Here is an 18,505-nt window from a genome sequence, read left to right as displayed (position 1 = left end):
CTTCAATAAATGGTGCTGGGAAAACTGGACAGCTACATGTAAAAGAATGATATTAGAACACTACCTAACACCATACACAAAAATAAACTCCAAATGGATTAAAGACTTAAATTAAGACCAGACACTATAAAACTCTTAAGAGTAAAACATAGGAAAAACACTCTTTGACATAAGCCACAGCAAGATCTTTTTTGACCCACCTCCTAGAGTAACGGAAATAAAAACAAAAATAAACAAAAGGGACTTAATTAAACTTAAAAGCTTTTGCACAGCAAAGGAAACCATAAACAAGACAAAAAGACAACCCTCAAAATGGGAGAAAGTATTTGCAAATGAAACAACAAATGATTAATCTCCAAAATACACAAACAGCTCATAGAGCTCAATATCAAAAAAACAAACAATCCAGTTAAAAAATGGGCGGAAGACCTAAATAGACATTTCACCAAGGAAGGCATACAGATGGCCAAGAGGCACATGAAAAGATGCTCAACATCACTAATTATTAAAGAAGTGCAAGTCAAAACTACAATTAGTTATCACCTCACACCAGTCGTAGATGTGGCACATATATACAATGGAGTGTTACTCAGCCATAAAAAGAAACAAAATTGAGTTATTTGTAGTGAGGTGGATGGACTTAGAGTCTGTCATACACAGTGAAGTAAGTCAGAAAGAGAAAAACAAATACCATATGCTGACATATAATATGGAATCTAAAAAAAAAAAATGGTACTGATGACCTAGTTGCAGGGCAGGAATAAAGAGGTAGACATAGAGAATGGACTTGAGGACACGGGGTGGGAGGGCGAAGCTGGGGCGAAGTGAGAGTAGCATCGACATATATACACTACGGAATGTAAAATAGTTGGATGGTGGGAAGCAGCAGCACAGCACAGGAAGATCAGCTCAGTGCCTTGCAAGGACCTGGAGGGGTGGGATAGAGAGGGTGGGAGGGAGGCTCAAGAGGGAAGGGATATGGGGACATGTGTATGCATATGGCTGATGGGCTTTGTTGTCCAACAGAAACTAACACGATATTGTGAAGCAATTATACTCCAATAAAGATCTATTAAAAAAAAAAAGACACAAATGTTGCCTTCCATCCTCCTTTCCTTGTATAGGTCCTCACTCACTGTGACATATATGCACGCACCTGCCACAGCCAGGCCCCCCACATTCATTCCGTGTTCTGCAGTTTTATGCGATTTCCGTCGGCAGATCTGGCCTTGCGCCAATTAACAGGAGACACATGGAAATTAGCACACTTCCCTGTATATACTATCAACTCTAATTCTTGTCAGTTTAAAATAAAATCCTAATTTACTATAGTCATTGGCAAGCAATATGCCCAATGTTTTTACTTTGCACGTTTGGGAGTGTTCCCAAGTCTGTATTTCCCAGGAGACCTACCACAAGTCACCACTGCCAAGAACGTCACTTCACAAGATGGCCAAGGGGCTTCCTTACACCAAGAGAAAACAAAGGAACTCAAAAAGGACCCTAACAGACATACAGATACCTGTTCCTCATCTACAGACATTAACCAAATTCAGAGTGGTTACAGATGACTAAGGTAGAAGGCTCCCTGAGCATGGAACTTAAAAAATCATCATGTTTTATGTATTTCAGTACCAAAGAACAAGTCCTGTTCCCCAAAACTCATCTCACTATTAGCCTTGAAAAAGTTTAATATCTGTACTTAATTCTTAGCCTTACTAAATTCACAACTAAGGGAACGATTAACACTATAAGTTACAGACTATAAAACACATTAATAATAAATCCAATAATTCATTACTGTCCTCAACCCATTCTTGGGTTTTGCCGAGTCCAATTTAAAAAGCAAAACAGGGCTTCCCTGGTGGCGCAGTGGTTGGGAGTCTGCCTGCCGATGCCGGGGACACAGGTTTGTGCCCCGGTCCGGAAGATCCCACATGCCGCGGAGCGGCTGGGCCCGTGAGCCATGGCCGCTGAGCCTGCGCGTCCGGAGCCTGTGCTCCGCAATGGGAGAGGCCACAACAGTGAGAGGTCCGCGCACCGCAAAAAAAAAGCAAAATAACTACATAACGTTAGCATCTGGAAGCACTGTAACTTGCCGTTACAAAAGTGTTCAACATAAGTGACTTCAGTGGATCCCCCCTCAAGTTTGGGATAGGACAGAAAAAGAGACAAGGAAACCCAGTTTCAGGAAGGCAACTTGTCCAAGGCCACATGGCTGATGGGGCAGAAGTGGACCTCCAACCCCCAAATGCTTTGATCCCAAGTTTAGTGTTCTTTCTGCTACCACCTGAGGCTGTACATGATCAAAAAGGAGTGATGGCATTTTAATTAAGGAGAAAATATTACCAAGCACCTTGGAAAAGGTACTACTGATAAGATGTACCTTAGAAACAATGAAAATGTGCTTTAAGAGAAAAGTCTTAAGAGAAAAATATATATTCAGAAGGTAGTCAATCTAAACAGTTATAATTAATTTTTCCAATACACAGTATACAAAGATAGTATTCGTATTTTTTCCCAAAGTTTTTTTACTGAGGTGAATTCACGTACTGCAAAATAAACCAGGGAAGTCCCTGGCAGTCCAGTGGTTAGGACTGGGCACTTTCACTCACCGGGCCAGGGTTCAATCCCTGGTCCCCAGGTCGAGGAACTAAGATCTCACAAGCCGCGCGGTACAGGCAAAAACAAACAAACAAAAATAAAATAAACCATTTTAGCAAATAATTCAGTGGCACTTAGTACATTCTAATTTTGTACAACCGCCAACTCTAGCTAGCCCCAAAATATTCCATCACCCCAAAAGGAAACCATTAAGCAGTTCCTCTCCATTCCCCCTCCCCCTAGCCTCTATGATTCTTATTTTCTTGGCTGTGATACTATACATGCATCAAGCATCTCTGTGGAACACAGGACTCCTTATTAGCAGTTCCTAACCTGGCTGAGGAGCTTCTTAAAAGTAGACACACAGGGCACCGGCCACTGAATGAGGGAAATCCCAAGCATCAATGAGTCAAATAAATGATGGCCTTGGAATACGTATCACTTAAAATTAGGTAGTGTTGACATTATAGCCGGTTCTTCTTGGCATTCATCTTATTTAGTAGAGATTTTTTTTCCTACAGTGTATACATAAATGTATATGTACAAAATAGACATACACACACAAGATATCCTCTAAAATGTCAGCAAAAACGTTATTCGGAATGTGATTACAACTTCTGATCTCTAATTAGAAACAAAACATTTTTTAGAAACTATGTCATCGGGGGGGGCTTCCCTGGTGGGGCAGTGGTTAAGAATCCGCCTGCCAGTGCAGGGGACACAGGTTCAATCCCTGGTCCGGGAAGATCCCACATGCCGCGGAGCGACTAAGCCCATACACCACAACTACTGAGCCTGCGCTCTAGAGCCCGCAAGCCACAACTACTGAGCCCGTGAGCCTAGAGCCTGCGCTCCGCAACAAGACAAGCCACCGCAATGAGAAGCCCACGTACCGCAACGAAGACCCAACGCAGCGAAAAATAAATTTATTTTAAAAAAAAACAAACTATATTGTCATGTGACTTCATGCCATCTCACCCATTAACTTTCTGATTTCCTGCCAATACTTTTGCCAGTTTAAGTTTAATGAGATCTGGCTACTTTTTCTTCTGTTGGTTTTGATATTAAATTTTTAGTTAGTTATAATATTAAAACCCAGAGGTTCTGGGTTTTATGCAACTACTCAAGTAGAGCTCGACCTTGTTGTGGAATTGCCTCCCAGGGTTTTGAATCACATGGGATGAAGCACACACCCATTAGTTCCTATTCAGATATTACCCCACAATAACTTATCTTCCACAAACAAGGGTCCCCCCTCCAGTATCCCTGGTTAAACTGTAAGAAAGTACAGTCTATTCACTACAATGTTTAAAAGTTAACTAAGAAAAAAAAAAAGAAAAAAAAAAAAAAAGTTAACTAAGACGAGGGTAAATTAACTTTGGGGCTCTTCTCTTTTCCTTTCCCAAAGCTAGGCCTAGCTTCCTGAGCAGTTAAGACTACCGTGCCTTCCCAGGTGACTGTTTGCAGAGTCAAATAAAGAATAAGTAAGCTGTACTGGCCAGGGCAAGCGGTGAAGGGCTTCAGTTATCTTGGGCTGAATTCTCTGTTCAGTAAACTAAACCACTTCTTTGTTTTTGAGCTCTTTGAGGGGTTCTCCTCACACACATTCCTTAACTTGCTAGCTCAATTTTTGGGAAAAATCCCAACGCTACTCAAGTGTCAAGACTAACAGGCCAACACAGTCAGGGAGATTGATGTGTCCCTTAGCGATCACTAGTATCTGAGCAGCAGCTCAGCCTGAGACTCAGGGAAGGAAGGGCTTACAACCTGCAAAAGTTCCAGCGTCCGGCACGGAAGTGGCTATTGATCGCTTGCTACTTTGTTCTCCTCTTGGGGCCCTACCTTCTAGCCAAACTAAAACCCAGAGACCACTTCTCTGTACTGCACTATGAACACAATACTGTCATGATTAATACCTGACATGTCAGGCATTTCACAATTGAGGAAAGACAGCCTGAGAGAGGGAAAGTGACTGTGCCTAGTCACACAGCTATGAAGTACTCAAACTGAGCTCCCCCTGAGGGAAAGCTGATCCTTCCTCTGTGTACTACAAAGCCAAACGCTATTTACCAAAGGCTGTTAAAAATACTGGCGCAAATAATAAGAATACAATAAAAAGCGGGGAGTGGGAGGGTAGTTAATCGACATACTCAAAATACAGGTAGGGTTTTCCTGAGCGGGATGTACAAAAATTTTTATCTATTTAACAACCAAAAAAAGTGTTTTCTGAGCAGAAGTGTCTATACAAATTAAGAACTACAAAGGATTCTCCCTACACCTAAGATATATGCTAAAGTTACATTCCTCTCTACTACATTTTCTATAACAGCATTTATTTTCTCCTTACCTCATCTATACAGCTACAAAGAGAGGGAATTAAAAACAGTAATTGCTGCTGGAACTTCCGAAAGCTTTCCAAGTTTCTCTTATATAATCGATTCTGGCTAAGTTCTTTCTCTTTTACTGTGCTCCCTTTTCAGTCCCCAATCTTAAACCCCAATCCAGTCTCTAAACTTCTGCGCGCTCATAAATCTTTGTTCCTCGCAGGGCTGCCTTTCATGGCTTTTTCCTATTTCTCATTCTTTTTAAAGGTACGGGGCGAAAAATAAGCTCATCAGACTAATGACACGTGCGATTTGAAGGGAATCTTAGAAATGTATCTTATTTCACGTGAATTAACGGAGTCCATGGTCACAGAGCTTGGCAGCAGCAAAGTCAAGAACAGAATTCATGCCTTTCAACTTTCCTCGCCAGAGGAGGCCGAATCTCGACTCTTGCAGGGCAGTTCCACACGTTTTGCTATTCCTGCGCAGGAACAATGCCATTTCAACTGTTTTACACGAAATTACTCACACCTAGAATTACGCTAAAATCCAGAGCTGCATTAACTTTCCGAGCAAATGAATTCAACCGGTCCTTGCTAACGTGAGCCAGCCTGGTGTGTTCCAGGAGCAATTCAAAGTACAGAAAGCCTTTTCCCATAGCAGGCAGCTCACGGATGCCCGGGCTGCACGCTCTTGAATGAACCGCAGGTGTGAGGGATGCAGAGGCAGGAGAAACGCACCTCGGTGGCAAGGGCACACACGCCGAGATGCCAGACGGGCCTCACGCCTGATCTAGGTGACGCTGGAAGAGAAATCACCCCCTACGCCACCGAGTGATGAGGGCCGGGAGCCAGCTCTCCTGCAGAACCGGCCCGGCCGCAGGCAGCTGCAGCCCGAGGAGCAGGGCCCACGCCGGAACCTCGCGCCCCACCGAGCCAGGCCCCGCAAACGAACCGGAGAGCAGAGGTGGCCCCTGGGTAGGGCCGCCGACGCCGGGGCTCTCCGGGACCGCGGCCGACCGGGGGGGCAGCGCCGCCGCGTCGGGGCCGGGAGTTCCGCGCCAGTGGTTCTGGACACCGGGGGGCAATGGAGGGCGGGACGGAGTAGGGGCGATCTGGAGCAGGCGCGGAGCGGCCAGCGCGGCCCCAGCCGGGAAGTCAGACACTTACCGGGTGGCGGCTGCCCTGCACCTCCTACTCCCCAGGCGCAGCAGCTGCCGGCTCCAGCGGCCGCACGGGAACTGGGGGAAAGGCAAGGGAGCGGCAGGGGCGGCCCAAGAGCCCGCGCGCAGCCCCGCCCCGCCCTGCGCGGCCCCGCCCGCAGCCTTGGCTCCCATTGGCCGCTCCCGGCACAGGCCACGCCCAGGTCGCGCGCCCGGCAGCCGGCGGAGAGGGGCCGCAGAGGGAGTGGACTGCGGGACTCCGGCTCGCCGCTGGCGGGGGTAGGAGCTGCCCGGACTCGGTGACGCCTCCGACGGCCTCGAGGTCAACTCTGCGGTGAAAGAGAAACTTAAGAGCCACGGAAGAGCCTTCTCAGGGTGCTGATTCTTTTTGTTCACGTGAACCTCCGCAGTCAGAAGGAAGTAAACTTGCACTCCTTTTTTTTAAAAAAAACAGCTTTTTAGTGTGAAAATTTATAAACCGACTGAAGACTTGAACAGTATACCCTGCACTAAATTAAATGCTAACATTTCACAGTATTTGCGTTCTCTCTCATTGTATAGTTTTTTTTTTACCCCGAACCATTGGAAAGTTGCAAACAACACTGCTTCACCCCCAAAACACCTCGGCATTAGAACATGCAAGAAATTAAATACCATTTCAGTCAAATCCAATATACTGTCCATATTTAAATTTCCTTTGTTGTCCCTAAAGGTCTCACACACGCTTTTTTTTTCCAGTTCCAGATCTAGCCAGGATTCGTTGCATTTGATTTCATGCCTCTCTGTACAAACTCCTTTAGTCTACTACCCTAGTACTAGTACTCTCACTTTAAAAAGAATCGTTTGTTAACGCAAGTTCGTGGGCGGAGGCACAGCGAGGCCAAACAAACTGAAACATCAGAGTTTGGAGCAGAGAAAAGCTTATTGCAAGGAGACAGGCGGCTCACGCCCTAAAAGCAACGAACTCCCCAAAAGGGTTTCAGCAAAGCACTTTTAAAAGCCAGGTGAGGGAGGGGGCGTCGCTGGGAATGTGATTAGCTTGTGCACAGTTCTCTGACTGGCTGACGGTGAGGTAGCAGGGTGGTGTCACAGGGGTCAACAGTATCTGTCCTCAGGCTCCAGGAGGCCTGGGGCTAGTTGCTCACAGGGGTTGTCAAGTAATTAACATCTTCCATTTGTTGGGGGGCGGGGGCGGGAAGGGGTGTTCACTTCTGCAAACAACTCAGGAAGTGTGCATCAAATACTATTATCTAGGTTCTTCAGAGAGGAGCCAGGACAGAGGAGATGGGGGAAGGCCTGTCCCTGGAAGGCCCCATGGGGTCGTGCTCCGTTACACTTTCATTACTTTGACATATTTGAAAAGTCCAGGCCAATTGTAGACTATATCAGTATGGGTTTATTGAACTGTTTCTCCATGGTTAGATTCAAGTCAAACTTTTTAGTAAGAAAAGTCGGAGGTGATGCTATGTACTTCCATCAGCAGGCACAGTATCCTTTTGGCCTATTATCCGTGATGTCAAGCTTGATCACTTGATCAAGGGTGGTCTGGTAGTTCTCTCCACAAAGATCGTCTCTCCCTCTGCAACAGATATCTGCAATGCTAGGCTGAAACCAGATGAGTATTTTCACCCAATAGGGGTAGCAAACACTTAGTGCAAACGTTATAAAATGGAGATTTTCTAATTCTATCATTCCTTCTCCGTTTATTAGCTGGCATTCCTTTCTAAAGAAGAGGACTCCCACCCCCCACTTTCTCCTTTTCTTTTTTGTTTCTCTTCCCCTTCACAATTCCCCTCCCCCACCTTCTTCTGAATAACTGTGAACTCTGGCATTCTTTTAAAATTCAATTTAATTAAATTACTGTAATCAAATACCATTATTATTTGTGGTGCTCAAATTGCCCTTTTGTGAGCCGTGGAAGCCCCCTACCCGGCTCCTTTTTCCTTACATATATCCTATCAGTCTTTCAACATTACCTTGCTTTCTGACCCAGGACCTCCCAAGCTCTCCTTGCATTTTCTCTGCCTTATGCAGAGAAACCTTAGTTCCTTTTAGTAGGAAATGGTACTTGGAAAACTAAATCTGAGTGTTTGCTACTGGGATGTCATTTCTTCTAGGCCCTTTCAGTGGACCAAGTGTATATGTATTCATATAGATATAAAACAGTAAACAGGGCTTCCCTGGTGGCGCAGTGGTTGAGAGTCCGCCTGCCAATGCAGGGGACGAGGGTTCGTGCCCCGGTCCGGGAAGATCCCACATGCCGCGGAGCGGCTGGGCCCGTGAGCCATGGCCGCTGAGCCTGCGCGTCCAGAGCCTGTGCTCCACAACGGGAGAGGCCACAACAGTGAGAGGCCCGCGTACCGCAAAAAAAAAAAAAAAAAAAAAAAAGAAAAAAGAAAAAAAAAACAGTAAACAGTATAGTATTTACCCAAATATATTTTAAAATCATGAGTTCATACTGATAACCCCAATTAAAAATTCAACACCGCGAGGTTCATTCTAGTCTTCCTCTTTGCATATTTATATCTTTTTTCTACCACAAAGTAACCCTGGTTACTAACAAAAAGACATGAAATATGATGTCAAAAACAGTAAACATGGCAGGGGTAAAAATGCAGGAAAATGCTGGTTCCCATCAGCATCAATATATTTACTCATTTATTCTATCCTACAATATACACAAAAGAGCTGAGACTTCAGTACTAATACCAGCAGCAAAACTTCTAAGTTCAGGATTTCTTTGCAGTTCTCTTTATCTTTATAAATACGGCCCTTCTCAACGATGTGCAATATATGTGATATATTGTGAGGTTTGTTATTTTTATTTGCATAATTTTAGTTTGCTTTTCTCATCTTTCTTATCTAGTTTTTTTTTTTTTTGCGGTACGCGGGCCTCTCACTGTTGTAGGCTCTCCCGTTGTGGAGCACAGGCTCCGGACGCGCAGGCTCAGCGGCCATGGCTCACGGGCCCAGCCGCTCCGTGGCACGTGGGATCTTCCCAGACTGGGGCACGAACCTGTGTCCCCTGCATCGGCAGGTGGACTCAACCACTGCCCCACCAGGGAAGCCCCTAGTTTTATTTTTTTAATGTATAAAGCATTCACCTGGTTCAAAATCAAATCTTACAAATGTTTTATTCAGAGGAAGCTCTCCCTTCCTGTTTCCTACACTCTGTTCCCACTCACCTCCTATCACTAACCATTGTCATTAGTTTCTAGTTTATTCTCCCATTCCCCCCCCAAAATTAAGAATATTTATTTATTTGTTTGGTATCTATTGCTGTATAATTATGCTTTGCAGCTTAAAACAACAAACATTTATTACCTCACAGTTTCTGTGCATCAGAAATCCAAGAAGAGACTTCCTTGGTGGCGCAGTGGTTAAGAATCCACCTGTCAATGCAGGGGACACGGGTTCGAGCCCTGGTCCAGGAAGATCCCACATGCCGCAGAGCAACTAAGCCCATGCGCCACAGCTACTGAGCCTGCACTCTAGAGCCCGGGAGCCACAACTACTGAGCCCACGTGCCACAACTACTGAAGCCCATGCGCCTAGAGCCTGTGCTCTGCAATAAGAGAAGCCACCACAGCGAGAAGCCTGCGCAACGCAACGAAGAGTAGCCCCTGCTCACCGCAACTAGAGAAAGCCCCTGTTCATCAACGAAGACTCAACACAGCCAAAAATAAATAAATAAATAAATAAATTTTTTAAGAAAAAGAAAAGAAATCCAAGAGGGCTTAGGTAGCTACCTCTGGCTCCAGGTCTCTTCCAAGAATGCAATGAAGATGGCACTTGGGGCTACAATCCTCTCAAGTCTGGACTGGGGGAGGATCTGCCTCCAAACTCACTCAACCTGGCTGTTGGTTGGCCTCAGAAGATCCTCTTTCAAGCTACCTCACGTGACTGTTGGCAGATCTCAGGTCGCTGCTGGCTGTCAGCCAGTGAATTACTTTCTTGGGGCTGCCTTAATAAATTACCACAAACAGGATGGTTTAAAAAAAATGGGGGGTTCTTTGTTATACAGCAGAAACTAACACAACACCGTAAAGCAATTATACTCCAATAAAGATGTTAAAAAAAAAATGGGGGGTTTATTCTCTCACAGTTCTGAAGGCTAGAAGTTCAAATTCAAGATGGCAGCAGGGAAGAATCCTTTATTGCCTCTCTCCAGGCTTCTAGCAGTTACCAGCTATCCTTGGTGTTCTTGGCTTGTAACTGAATAACTTTTGTCTCTGCCTCTGCCTTTACATCACATTGTGTGTGTGTCTCTGTGTGTTTGTGTCTGTGTGTGTCTGTGTCCAAATTTCCTGCTGCTAAGGACACCAGTCATTGTATTTGGGTCCACCCTAATCCAGTATGACCTTGGCTTAACTTGATTGCAGTAGCAAAGACCCTGTTTCCAAATAAGGTCACTTCACAGATACCAGGTGGATTAGGACTTCAGTATGTCTTTCTGGGAGACACAATTCAACCCACAACCACCGAAAATATCAGTTTCTTGCATCGTGGTTTCTCAGTAAAACTACTCACAACATGGCAGCTTGCTTGCACTACAGAGAAAAAGGAAAAAAGAGAGAGAGATTCCAGCATGGAAGGCGCGGTCTTTTTGTAACATTATTTAACAGTGACATCCCACTACTTCTGCTATATTTTACTTGTTTTTCTAGAGTCAGTAAGTCCAGCCCACACTCAAGGGGAAAGGATTACACAATAGGCAATGATCAGGGGGGCCCATCTCAGAGGCTGCCTGCCACGATTTATATATTTTATTTTACTTCCCCTTTTTTCTTCCATGAAAGGTAGCACATTTTATTCTTCCTTGCTATTTTTGCTGTTTAACAGTAGATAATGTATCCTGGAAATCACTCTGGAGTATAACTGAGCAGGACCCTATGGGGCCTTCCCAGGACAGACCCCTCCCCCATCTTCTGCTTTAGCTCCTCCCTGAAGCACCCAGATAACAGTTATCTGATGCACATTTCCTGAGTTGTTTTACAGATGCTAAAACCCCTACCAAATAGAAGACTTTAACTACATGATGACCATGAGCACACAGCCCCCAGACCTACTGGTGCCTAAGGATGGATCCTGTTGACCCCTGTGACACCGTCCTCACCATCAACCAATCAGAATTGTGCACAAGGGCTTCCCTGGTGGCACAGTGGTTAAGAATCTGCCTGCCAATGCAGGGGACACGGGTTTGAGCCCTGGTCCGGGAAGATCCCACATGCCGCGGAGCAACTAAGCCCGTGCGCCACAACTACTGAGCCTGTGCTCTAGAGCCCGTGCTCCGCAACAAGAGAAGCCACCAGAATGAGAAGCCCGTGTGCCACAAAGGCTTCGAAGAGTAGCCCCCGCTCTCCACAATTAGAGAAAGCCTGCGCACAGCAATGAAGACCCAATGCAGCCAAAAATAAATAAAATAAATAAGTTAAAAAAAAAAAAAAAGAATTGTGCACGAACTGATCACACACCCTGTGACACCACCCCCGCCCACCTTGCCTTTAAAAATGCTTTCCCGGGAATTCCCTGGCGGTCCAGTGGTTAGGACTCCGTGCTCTCACTGCCGAGGGCCCAGGTTCAGTCCCTGGTTGGGGAACTAAGATCTCACAAGCAGTGTGGTTCGGCCAAAAAATAAATAATAAATAAATAAACAAAAATGTTTTCCTGAAACCCACTGGGGCGCTCGGGTGTTTTGAGCACTAGCTGCCCTGGACTCCTTGCTTGGCACCTGCAATAAATGTTGCAATTTCCTTCACCACAACCCTGTGTCAGTAGACTGGCTTTACTGCAAGCAGGTGACCCAAGTTTGACTCGGAAACAAAAGCAGTACCCAGTACTACATTCATTATTTTGTAATAACCTAAAAGGGAAAATAATCTGAAAAAGTATGTATATGTATAACTGAATCACTGTGCTGTACACCTGAAACTAACATGACATTGTAAATAAACTGTGCTCCAATTAAAAAAAAAAAAAAAGACAGTTCCCAGAGGCCTTTCTCATCCTTCATTACTACAGCATAGTTCTCCTTCATGTGGATGGGCCCAGGTTATTTAACAGTTAGCTTCTTGTAGTGTGATAGGCAGAATTCTAAGATGGCCCCTAAAATTCTTGGCCCCTGATGCGCCTTCTCCTAGTCATTCAATCAAACACTAATCTAGGTAAGTCTGTGAAAGGATTTTGCATGTATACTAAAGTCCCAATGACTTCCCCGGTGGCACAGTGGTTAAGACTCCATGCTCCCAATGCAAGGGACCCGGGTTCGATCCCTACTCAGGGAACTAGATCCCGCATGCATGCCACAACTAAGGAGCCTGCCTGCCACAACTAAGACCCGGTGCAACCAAATAAATAAATTATAAAAAATAAAAATAAAGTCCCAAGTCAGTTGCCCCTATGATAGGGAGATTATTTAGTGGGCCTGAGCTAGTCATATGAGCCCTTTAAAAGCAGAGAATTTTCTCTAGCTGGTCACAGAAGGAAAGTCAGAGCTTCAAATCACAAGAAGGATTTGACATACCGGCTTAACAATGAGGCTTCACACGGCAAGGAATGAGGGTGCCTCTAGGAGCTGAGAGCATCTCGAGCTGACACCCCACGAGGTGCAGCATCCTCGGTCCTGCCACCACGAGAAACTACATTCTACCAGCAATAAGGATGACTCTGAAGCAATAAGGATGACTCTAGATGAGAACTAAACCAAGCCGGCACCTTGATTTCAGCCTTGTGATACCCTGAGTGGAGAACCCAGACACACCACGCCACACTTCTGATCGACTACCAAATGGGTGTCACTTGAAGCTAAACTTGTGGTTTTATATTATGCAGCAATAGAAAACGAATAAATGTGGCATAGAGTTGGTTTGCAATCTTTTGCTATGACAAATAGTGAGATAATGAAGAAACTTTTGCATATGTTGCATTCATTGGAGGAGGTATAGCTTCAGGGTAAATTCCCAGAAGTGGGATTGTTGGGTCAAAAAGCAAATGCGGGCTTCCCTGGTGGCGCAGTGGTTGAGAGTCCACCTGCCGATGCAGGGGACGCGGGTTCGTGCCCCGATCCGGGAAGATCCCACATGCCGCGGAGCGGCTGGGCCCGTGAGCCATGGCCGCTGAGCCTGCGCGTCCGGAGCCTGTGCTCCACAACGGGAGAGGCCACAATAGTGAGAGGCCCGCGTACAGCAAAAAAAAAAAAAAAAAAAAAAAAAAAAAAAAAATACATGTGAAATTGAGTCATGTTATTTTAAATAGCGTTAATATTTTTCAAGTATTTATTTAATACTGGATGCCATGCTAAGCAATTAAATGCATCTCATTTAATTATCATGATAACCCTATGAGGTAGATAGTCACTGGAGTTTTAGGTGGCTCAATAAGTAACACAAATGTCTTTACAATGTCTGGGCTCTGAATTAGAAGATAGACGAAACAATGCAATGGAGATAAAAAAAAAAAAAAAAAAAAAAAAAAAAAGGCAAATGCATGTGTACAAAACCTGCATTTATTGATGCAAAGCGCTCCTCCAGGAATCTTTATATTCAATGGTTCATTCAAGCCAAAAAAAGTGTTATTTCCATCATATAAATGAGGAAATTGAGGTTTCAAGAGGTAACTGGTCTATACCAGAGCCAGAGACCAAAGTCCCCTCTCTCTCATTCCCTTTTCCAGTTTCTGTAGCTCAGGCTCCAGGCTGGGCTTAAACAATCCCAATTTCCACTCTCCAACTTGAGCTCTAAGTGAGACCCTGGAGTTTTGTCAACTCACCGTTTTGATGTCAGTACAGTTTAGAACTGTTTGAGGTTTCACGTGAATCCTGCCGTAAAAACAAATGTACGTAGGGGTTTCCCTGGTGGCGCAGTGACTGAGAGTCCGCCTCCCGATGCAGGGGAAATGGGTTCGTGCCCCAGTCCAGGAAGATCCCACATGCTTGCGTACCAAAAAAAAAAAAAAACAAATGTACGCGTGCATTGAGATTGCAATGTGCACACTGTTTTTGTAGTTGTGGCATCTTGTTGACATCGAATATGACTTTGATAATAAATACCAGTTCCTGAAAAAAACAAAACGAACAAACAAACAAAAAACCAAATGTAATCCCCAGGCTGTGGAGAAAGTCATTGGAATGCTTTCCTTTCTAGGGCAGGGAAATAAGAACATGACTTTTTCTACCCAGCTCTCACCTCACCAAGTCCTTTCCAGACTCAAGACTGTGTGACACACCCTTTCCTATAGATTCTCCAAACTCCACTACTTTCCCGTGCCCCACCAGCATATCATCTTTAGTAATACACAGATAATATCCAGTAACTTATATTTAGTATGAAGATCCCTTTCAAGAATAAAGATCCGTCTGTAATACAAACTAAATTTTTAAAAATCTTGGAGTCCCTGGGTTGTGCGATCAGATCGATCTAAGATGGCGACTGTGGAACCGGAAACCACCCCTACTCCTAATCCCCCACCTACAGAAGAAGAGAAAACAGAATCTAATCAGGAGGTTGCTAACACAGAACACTATATTAAATATCCTTTACAGAACAGATGGGCACTCTGGTTTTTTTAAAAATGATAAAAGCAGGGCTTCCCTGGTGGCGCAGTGGTTGAGAGTCCGCCTGCTGATGCAGGGGACGCGGGTTCGTGCCCCGGTCCGGGAAGATCCCACATGCCGCGGAGCAGCTGGGCCCGTGAGCCATGGCCGCTGAGCCTGCGCGTCCGGAGCCTGTGCTCTGCAACGGGAAGGGCCGCGGCGGTGAGACGCCCGTGTACCACAAAAAAAAATAAAAATAAAAATAAAAGCAAAAGTTGATCTCTAAGTTTGATACTGTTGAGGACTTTTGGGCTCTGTACAACCATATCCAGTTGTCTAGTAATTTAATGCCTGGCTGTAACTACTCACTTTTTAAGGATGGTATTGTGCCTATGTGGGAAGATGAGAAAAACAAACGAGGAGGACGATGGCTAATTACACTGAACAAACAGCAGAGACGAAGTGACCTCCGTCGCTTTTGGCTAGAGACACTGCTGTGTCTTATTGGAGAGTCTTTTGATGACTACAGCGATGACGTATGTGGAGCTGTGGTTAATGTTAGAGCTAAAGGTGATAAAATAGCAATGTGGACTACTGAATGTGAAAACAGAGAAGCAGTTACATATAGGGAGGGGATACAAGGAAAGGTTAGGACTTCCTCCAAAGATAGTGATTGCTTACCAGTCCCACGCAGACACAGCTACTAAGAGCGGCTCCACCACTAAAAATAGGTTTGTTGTTTAAGAAGACACCTCCTGAGTATTCTCATAGGAGACTGCGTCAAGCGATCGAGATTTGGGAGCTGAACCAAAGCCTCTTCAAAAGCAGAGTGGACTGCATTTAAATTTGATTTCCATCTAAATGTTGCTAAGATATAAGAGACGTCTCATTCGCCTTTGTCTTGTACTTCTGTGTTCTTTTTTTTTTTTTTTAATTTTGGCTAGAGTGTCCACTATCCCAATCAAAGAATTACAGTACACATCGTCCCCAGAATCCATAAATGTGTTCCTGGCCCACTCTGTAATAGCTTAAAAGAATTAACGATTTACAAACACATTTGACCCATCTACAATATTAAAAGAATTTGCATTTCTGTACCTTACAAGAGAGCGATTCTGTTTATGTTCCATTGTCTGCAGGAGCATATTTTGCTGGTTTGAAACAGTATGAAGCACACAGCTTTCTAACAATTTTCTTTGTTTCTTTTTACAGCACTCTTGCTGATGGCTGCTAGATTTTAATTTATTTGTTTCCCTACTTGATAACATTAGTGATTCTGATTTCAGTTTTTCATTTGTTTTGCTTTTTCTTCCTCATGTAACATTGGTGAAGGATCCAGGAATACGACACAAAGGTGGAATAAACATTAATTTTGTGCATTCTTTGGTAATTTCTTTTTTTTTGTAACTACAAAGCTTTGCTACAAATTAAAAAAAAAAAAAAAAAAAAAAAAAAAAAAAATGGCTCAAGTAGAAAAGCGGTCCCATTCATATTAAGACAGTGTACAAAACTACAAATAAAATGTGCACAGTGAATTGTCTTTTAGACAAAAAAAAAAAAAATCTTGGAGTCCCTATAAAATGGATGGTGGTACTTTCAGCATCTATCGAGAAAATTCACACCGAACTTGAGGACCCTCTGAACAACCTTGGGTTCCCCCAAGGGTCCTGATCCACGGGTTGGAAATCACTGCTCTAGGGAATAGTAACATGGTTACATCATCATAACCAGTTTTGAAACAACAAGAATAACAAAAAAGAAATGGTAAGTCAAGAAACAAATCTACTAACTTCTCAGTGCCAGTCCCTGCTAAACACAGCTAATTTCTCACCTATTCTTTGCTCTCACCTTTGCCCTGCAACAGCCCTTCGTATGTGCGTTTTATCTGACTACAGTCAAGACACCCAGATGGCAATATGGAAATGAAGACCTAAATTCTACTCAATCTTGGCCAAACTGTATTAGCTCTCCGACCTTGATTAATTTATTTCTCTAAGTCCTCAGCTGCAAAATGCAAACAATACCTCCCTTACAGAATGTTAAATGAGGTGATGTGTGCAAAAATGCACTGTAAAATGTAGGTGCTGTGGAAATATCTTCTAAATTCATCTGGCTATGTCACTCATGAGCTTAAAATTCTTCCTTGTCTTCCCAGTGTCCTCAGAGTCAAGGATAAGCCCTTAGCCTGGCAGAGAAGCCCCTCCCCGTGTGGTTTTTAGAGCTTCCAGTCACAGGAATCAGTTCCCCATCCTCCCCCGTTCATCTACCTCTCAACCCTGCGTTCTAAAGTCTGGCCATCTCAAGGAGCTGGACTCTTCACCGTATTTCCATTTCGGCCCTTTATTAGCACATTGTGTATGCCACTGTTTAGAACAGTAAGGTCCTCAAACAAGCCACAGTCTATAAGTTGGGCTATGCCAGGCCTCATGAGTTGTTGGGCAGCAAGAACCATTCCTCACCCACATCTTGGTTTTCATCATCTTGGTAGTTACATTTGTACTGTGATGAAGAACAAATGATTTGGAATCAGCTAGAATTTAATAAGTGTGTATGCAACTAACTTAAACTACAGGAATGATACTGATAGATTGTAATATGGCCCTACATTTGTCAGGAAGGAGTCTCTTGAGTTCTTCTGGATGCTTGATGCCATGCAGAATGAAAGGCCTGAATCAGACCACTTTTAGGGTAGCCTTCAGTGATCGGTGGGGGAGGAGAACATTGTATCTGAGACATCTGGTCACCTTCCCCTGCTCTTGGCAAAGTGGAGCAGTAATGAGCGATAGCTACTCCTAACAAGAACAGCTGGATAGGCGGTGTTCCCAGCTGGTATGCTCGGGGAATGAGCCAGTGAAATTCTTTATCCTCACCTCTTACAGCAGTGGATACCAACCAGGAGATTTGCCCCCCAGAGGACATTTGGCAATGTCTGGAGACTTTTTTTTTTTTTTTTTTGGTTGCGTTGGTTCTTCGTTGCTGTCCACGGGCTTGCTTTAGTTGTGGCGAGAGGGCTTCCCGTTGCGGTGGCTTCTCTTGTTGTGGAGCACAGGCTCTAGGGCGTGTGGGCTTCAGTAGTTGTGGCTTGCAGGCTCTAGAGCGCAGGCTCAGTAGTTGTGGTGCACGGGCTTCAGTAGTTGTGGCTCGCAGGGTGTGGAGCGCAGGCTCAGTAGTTGTGGCGCACGGGCTTAGTTGCTCCGTGGCACGTGGGATCTTCCCGGACCAGGGATTGAACCCGTGTCCCCTGCATTGGCAGGCGGATTCTTAACCACTGCACCACCAGGGAAGTCCCTGGAGACATTTTTGGTTGTCACAACTGAGTGATGGCTACTAGCATCTTTTGGGTAGGGACCAGACATGCTGCTAAACATCCTACAATGCCCAGGAAAGGCCTCCACAACAAAGAACTATCAAAACAGCAATAGGGCTGAGGTTTGAAAAATCCTGTTTTGTAGGAATGTTGCTTTTGGCATATGTTTTTCTTGGTTACAGGTGCTCTTTTGAGAGCACATCTTTTGCATAAGTCTGTGAGTGTTCATTTGTATAAAACAGTTGCAGCTCCCTGAACATGCATCGCTCCCTTTCACCTCTGGAAACTTGCACACGCTAAGTTGCACCTGCTAAGTTCTTTCTCTTGCTAATTTCTTCTCATCCTTCAGGCTTCAGTTTGGACATCATCTCCTCCAGGAAGTCTCTCCTGATTCCTAAAATCTAGGCATAGTAGGTGCCCCCATGCACACCCATCCTGCAATCAGAACAGTTACGGCACTTCAGTAGAATTAACGTTTCCTTTGTCAGTCTCCCCGCCAGACAGTAAGCTCCTCGGGGTGGGGATGCAGTCTCGCTCACTACTGTATTCCTAGTACCCAGTCCAGCACCTGATGTGGT

At 44.6% G+C, this 18,505-nt stretch overlaps 2 protein-coding genes across 3 annotated transcripts in view; one reads left to right on the top strand and one right to left on the bottom strand.

The window, feature by feature from the left end:
• SLC25A30 (solute carrier family 25 member 30) overlaps window positions 1–6,200 on the bottom strand; it is a 29,803-nt gene extending 23,603 nt beyond the window's left edge. For both annotated transcript variants that reach the window (XM_024755427.1, XM_024755426.1), the window contains exon 1: window positions 6,098–6,200. The gene's annotated coding sequence lies outside the window, so the exon portion shown is untranslated. The remainder of the gene's footprint in view (window positions 1–6,097) is intronic.
• Window positions 6,201–14,491: 8,291 nt separating this feature from the next.
• Window positions 14,492–15,385, top strand: LOC112406614 (eukaryotic translation initiation factor 4E-like). Its single transcript, XM_024755528.1, is given in 5 exon segments — window positions 14,492–14,647; window positions 14,649–14,672; window positions 14,783–14,803; window positions 14,896–15,239; window positions 15,241–15,385. Coding segments are annotated over 5 exon segments (651 nt in total). The 5' UTR covers window positions 14,492–14,509; the 3' UTR covers window positions 15,365–15,385.
• The last annotated feature ends 3,120 nt before the right edge of the window (window positions 15,386–18,505 follow it).

The sequence above is a fragment of the Neophocaena asiaeorientalis genome, unplaced genomic scaffold (genome assembly GCF_003031525.2).
Source record: "Neophocaena asiaeorientalis asiaeorientalis breed wild unplaced genomic scaffold, Neophocaena_asiaeorientalis_V1.1 scaffold59, whole genome shotgun sequence".
In the NCBI taxonomy this organism is placed as follows: Eukaryota; Metazoa; Chordata; class Mammalia; order Artiodactyla; family Phocoenidae; genus Neophocaena; species Neophocaena asiaeorientalis.
The sequence above is the reverse complement of the archived record's forward strand: the minus strand, read 5'-3'. Positions and strand labels throughout refer to the sequence as shown.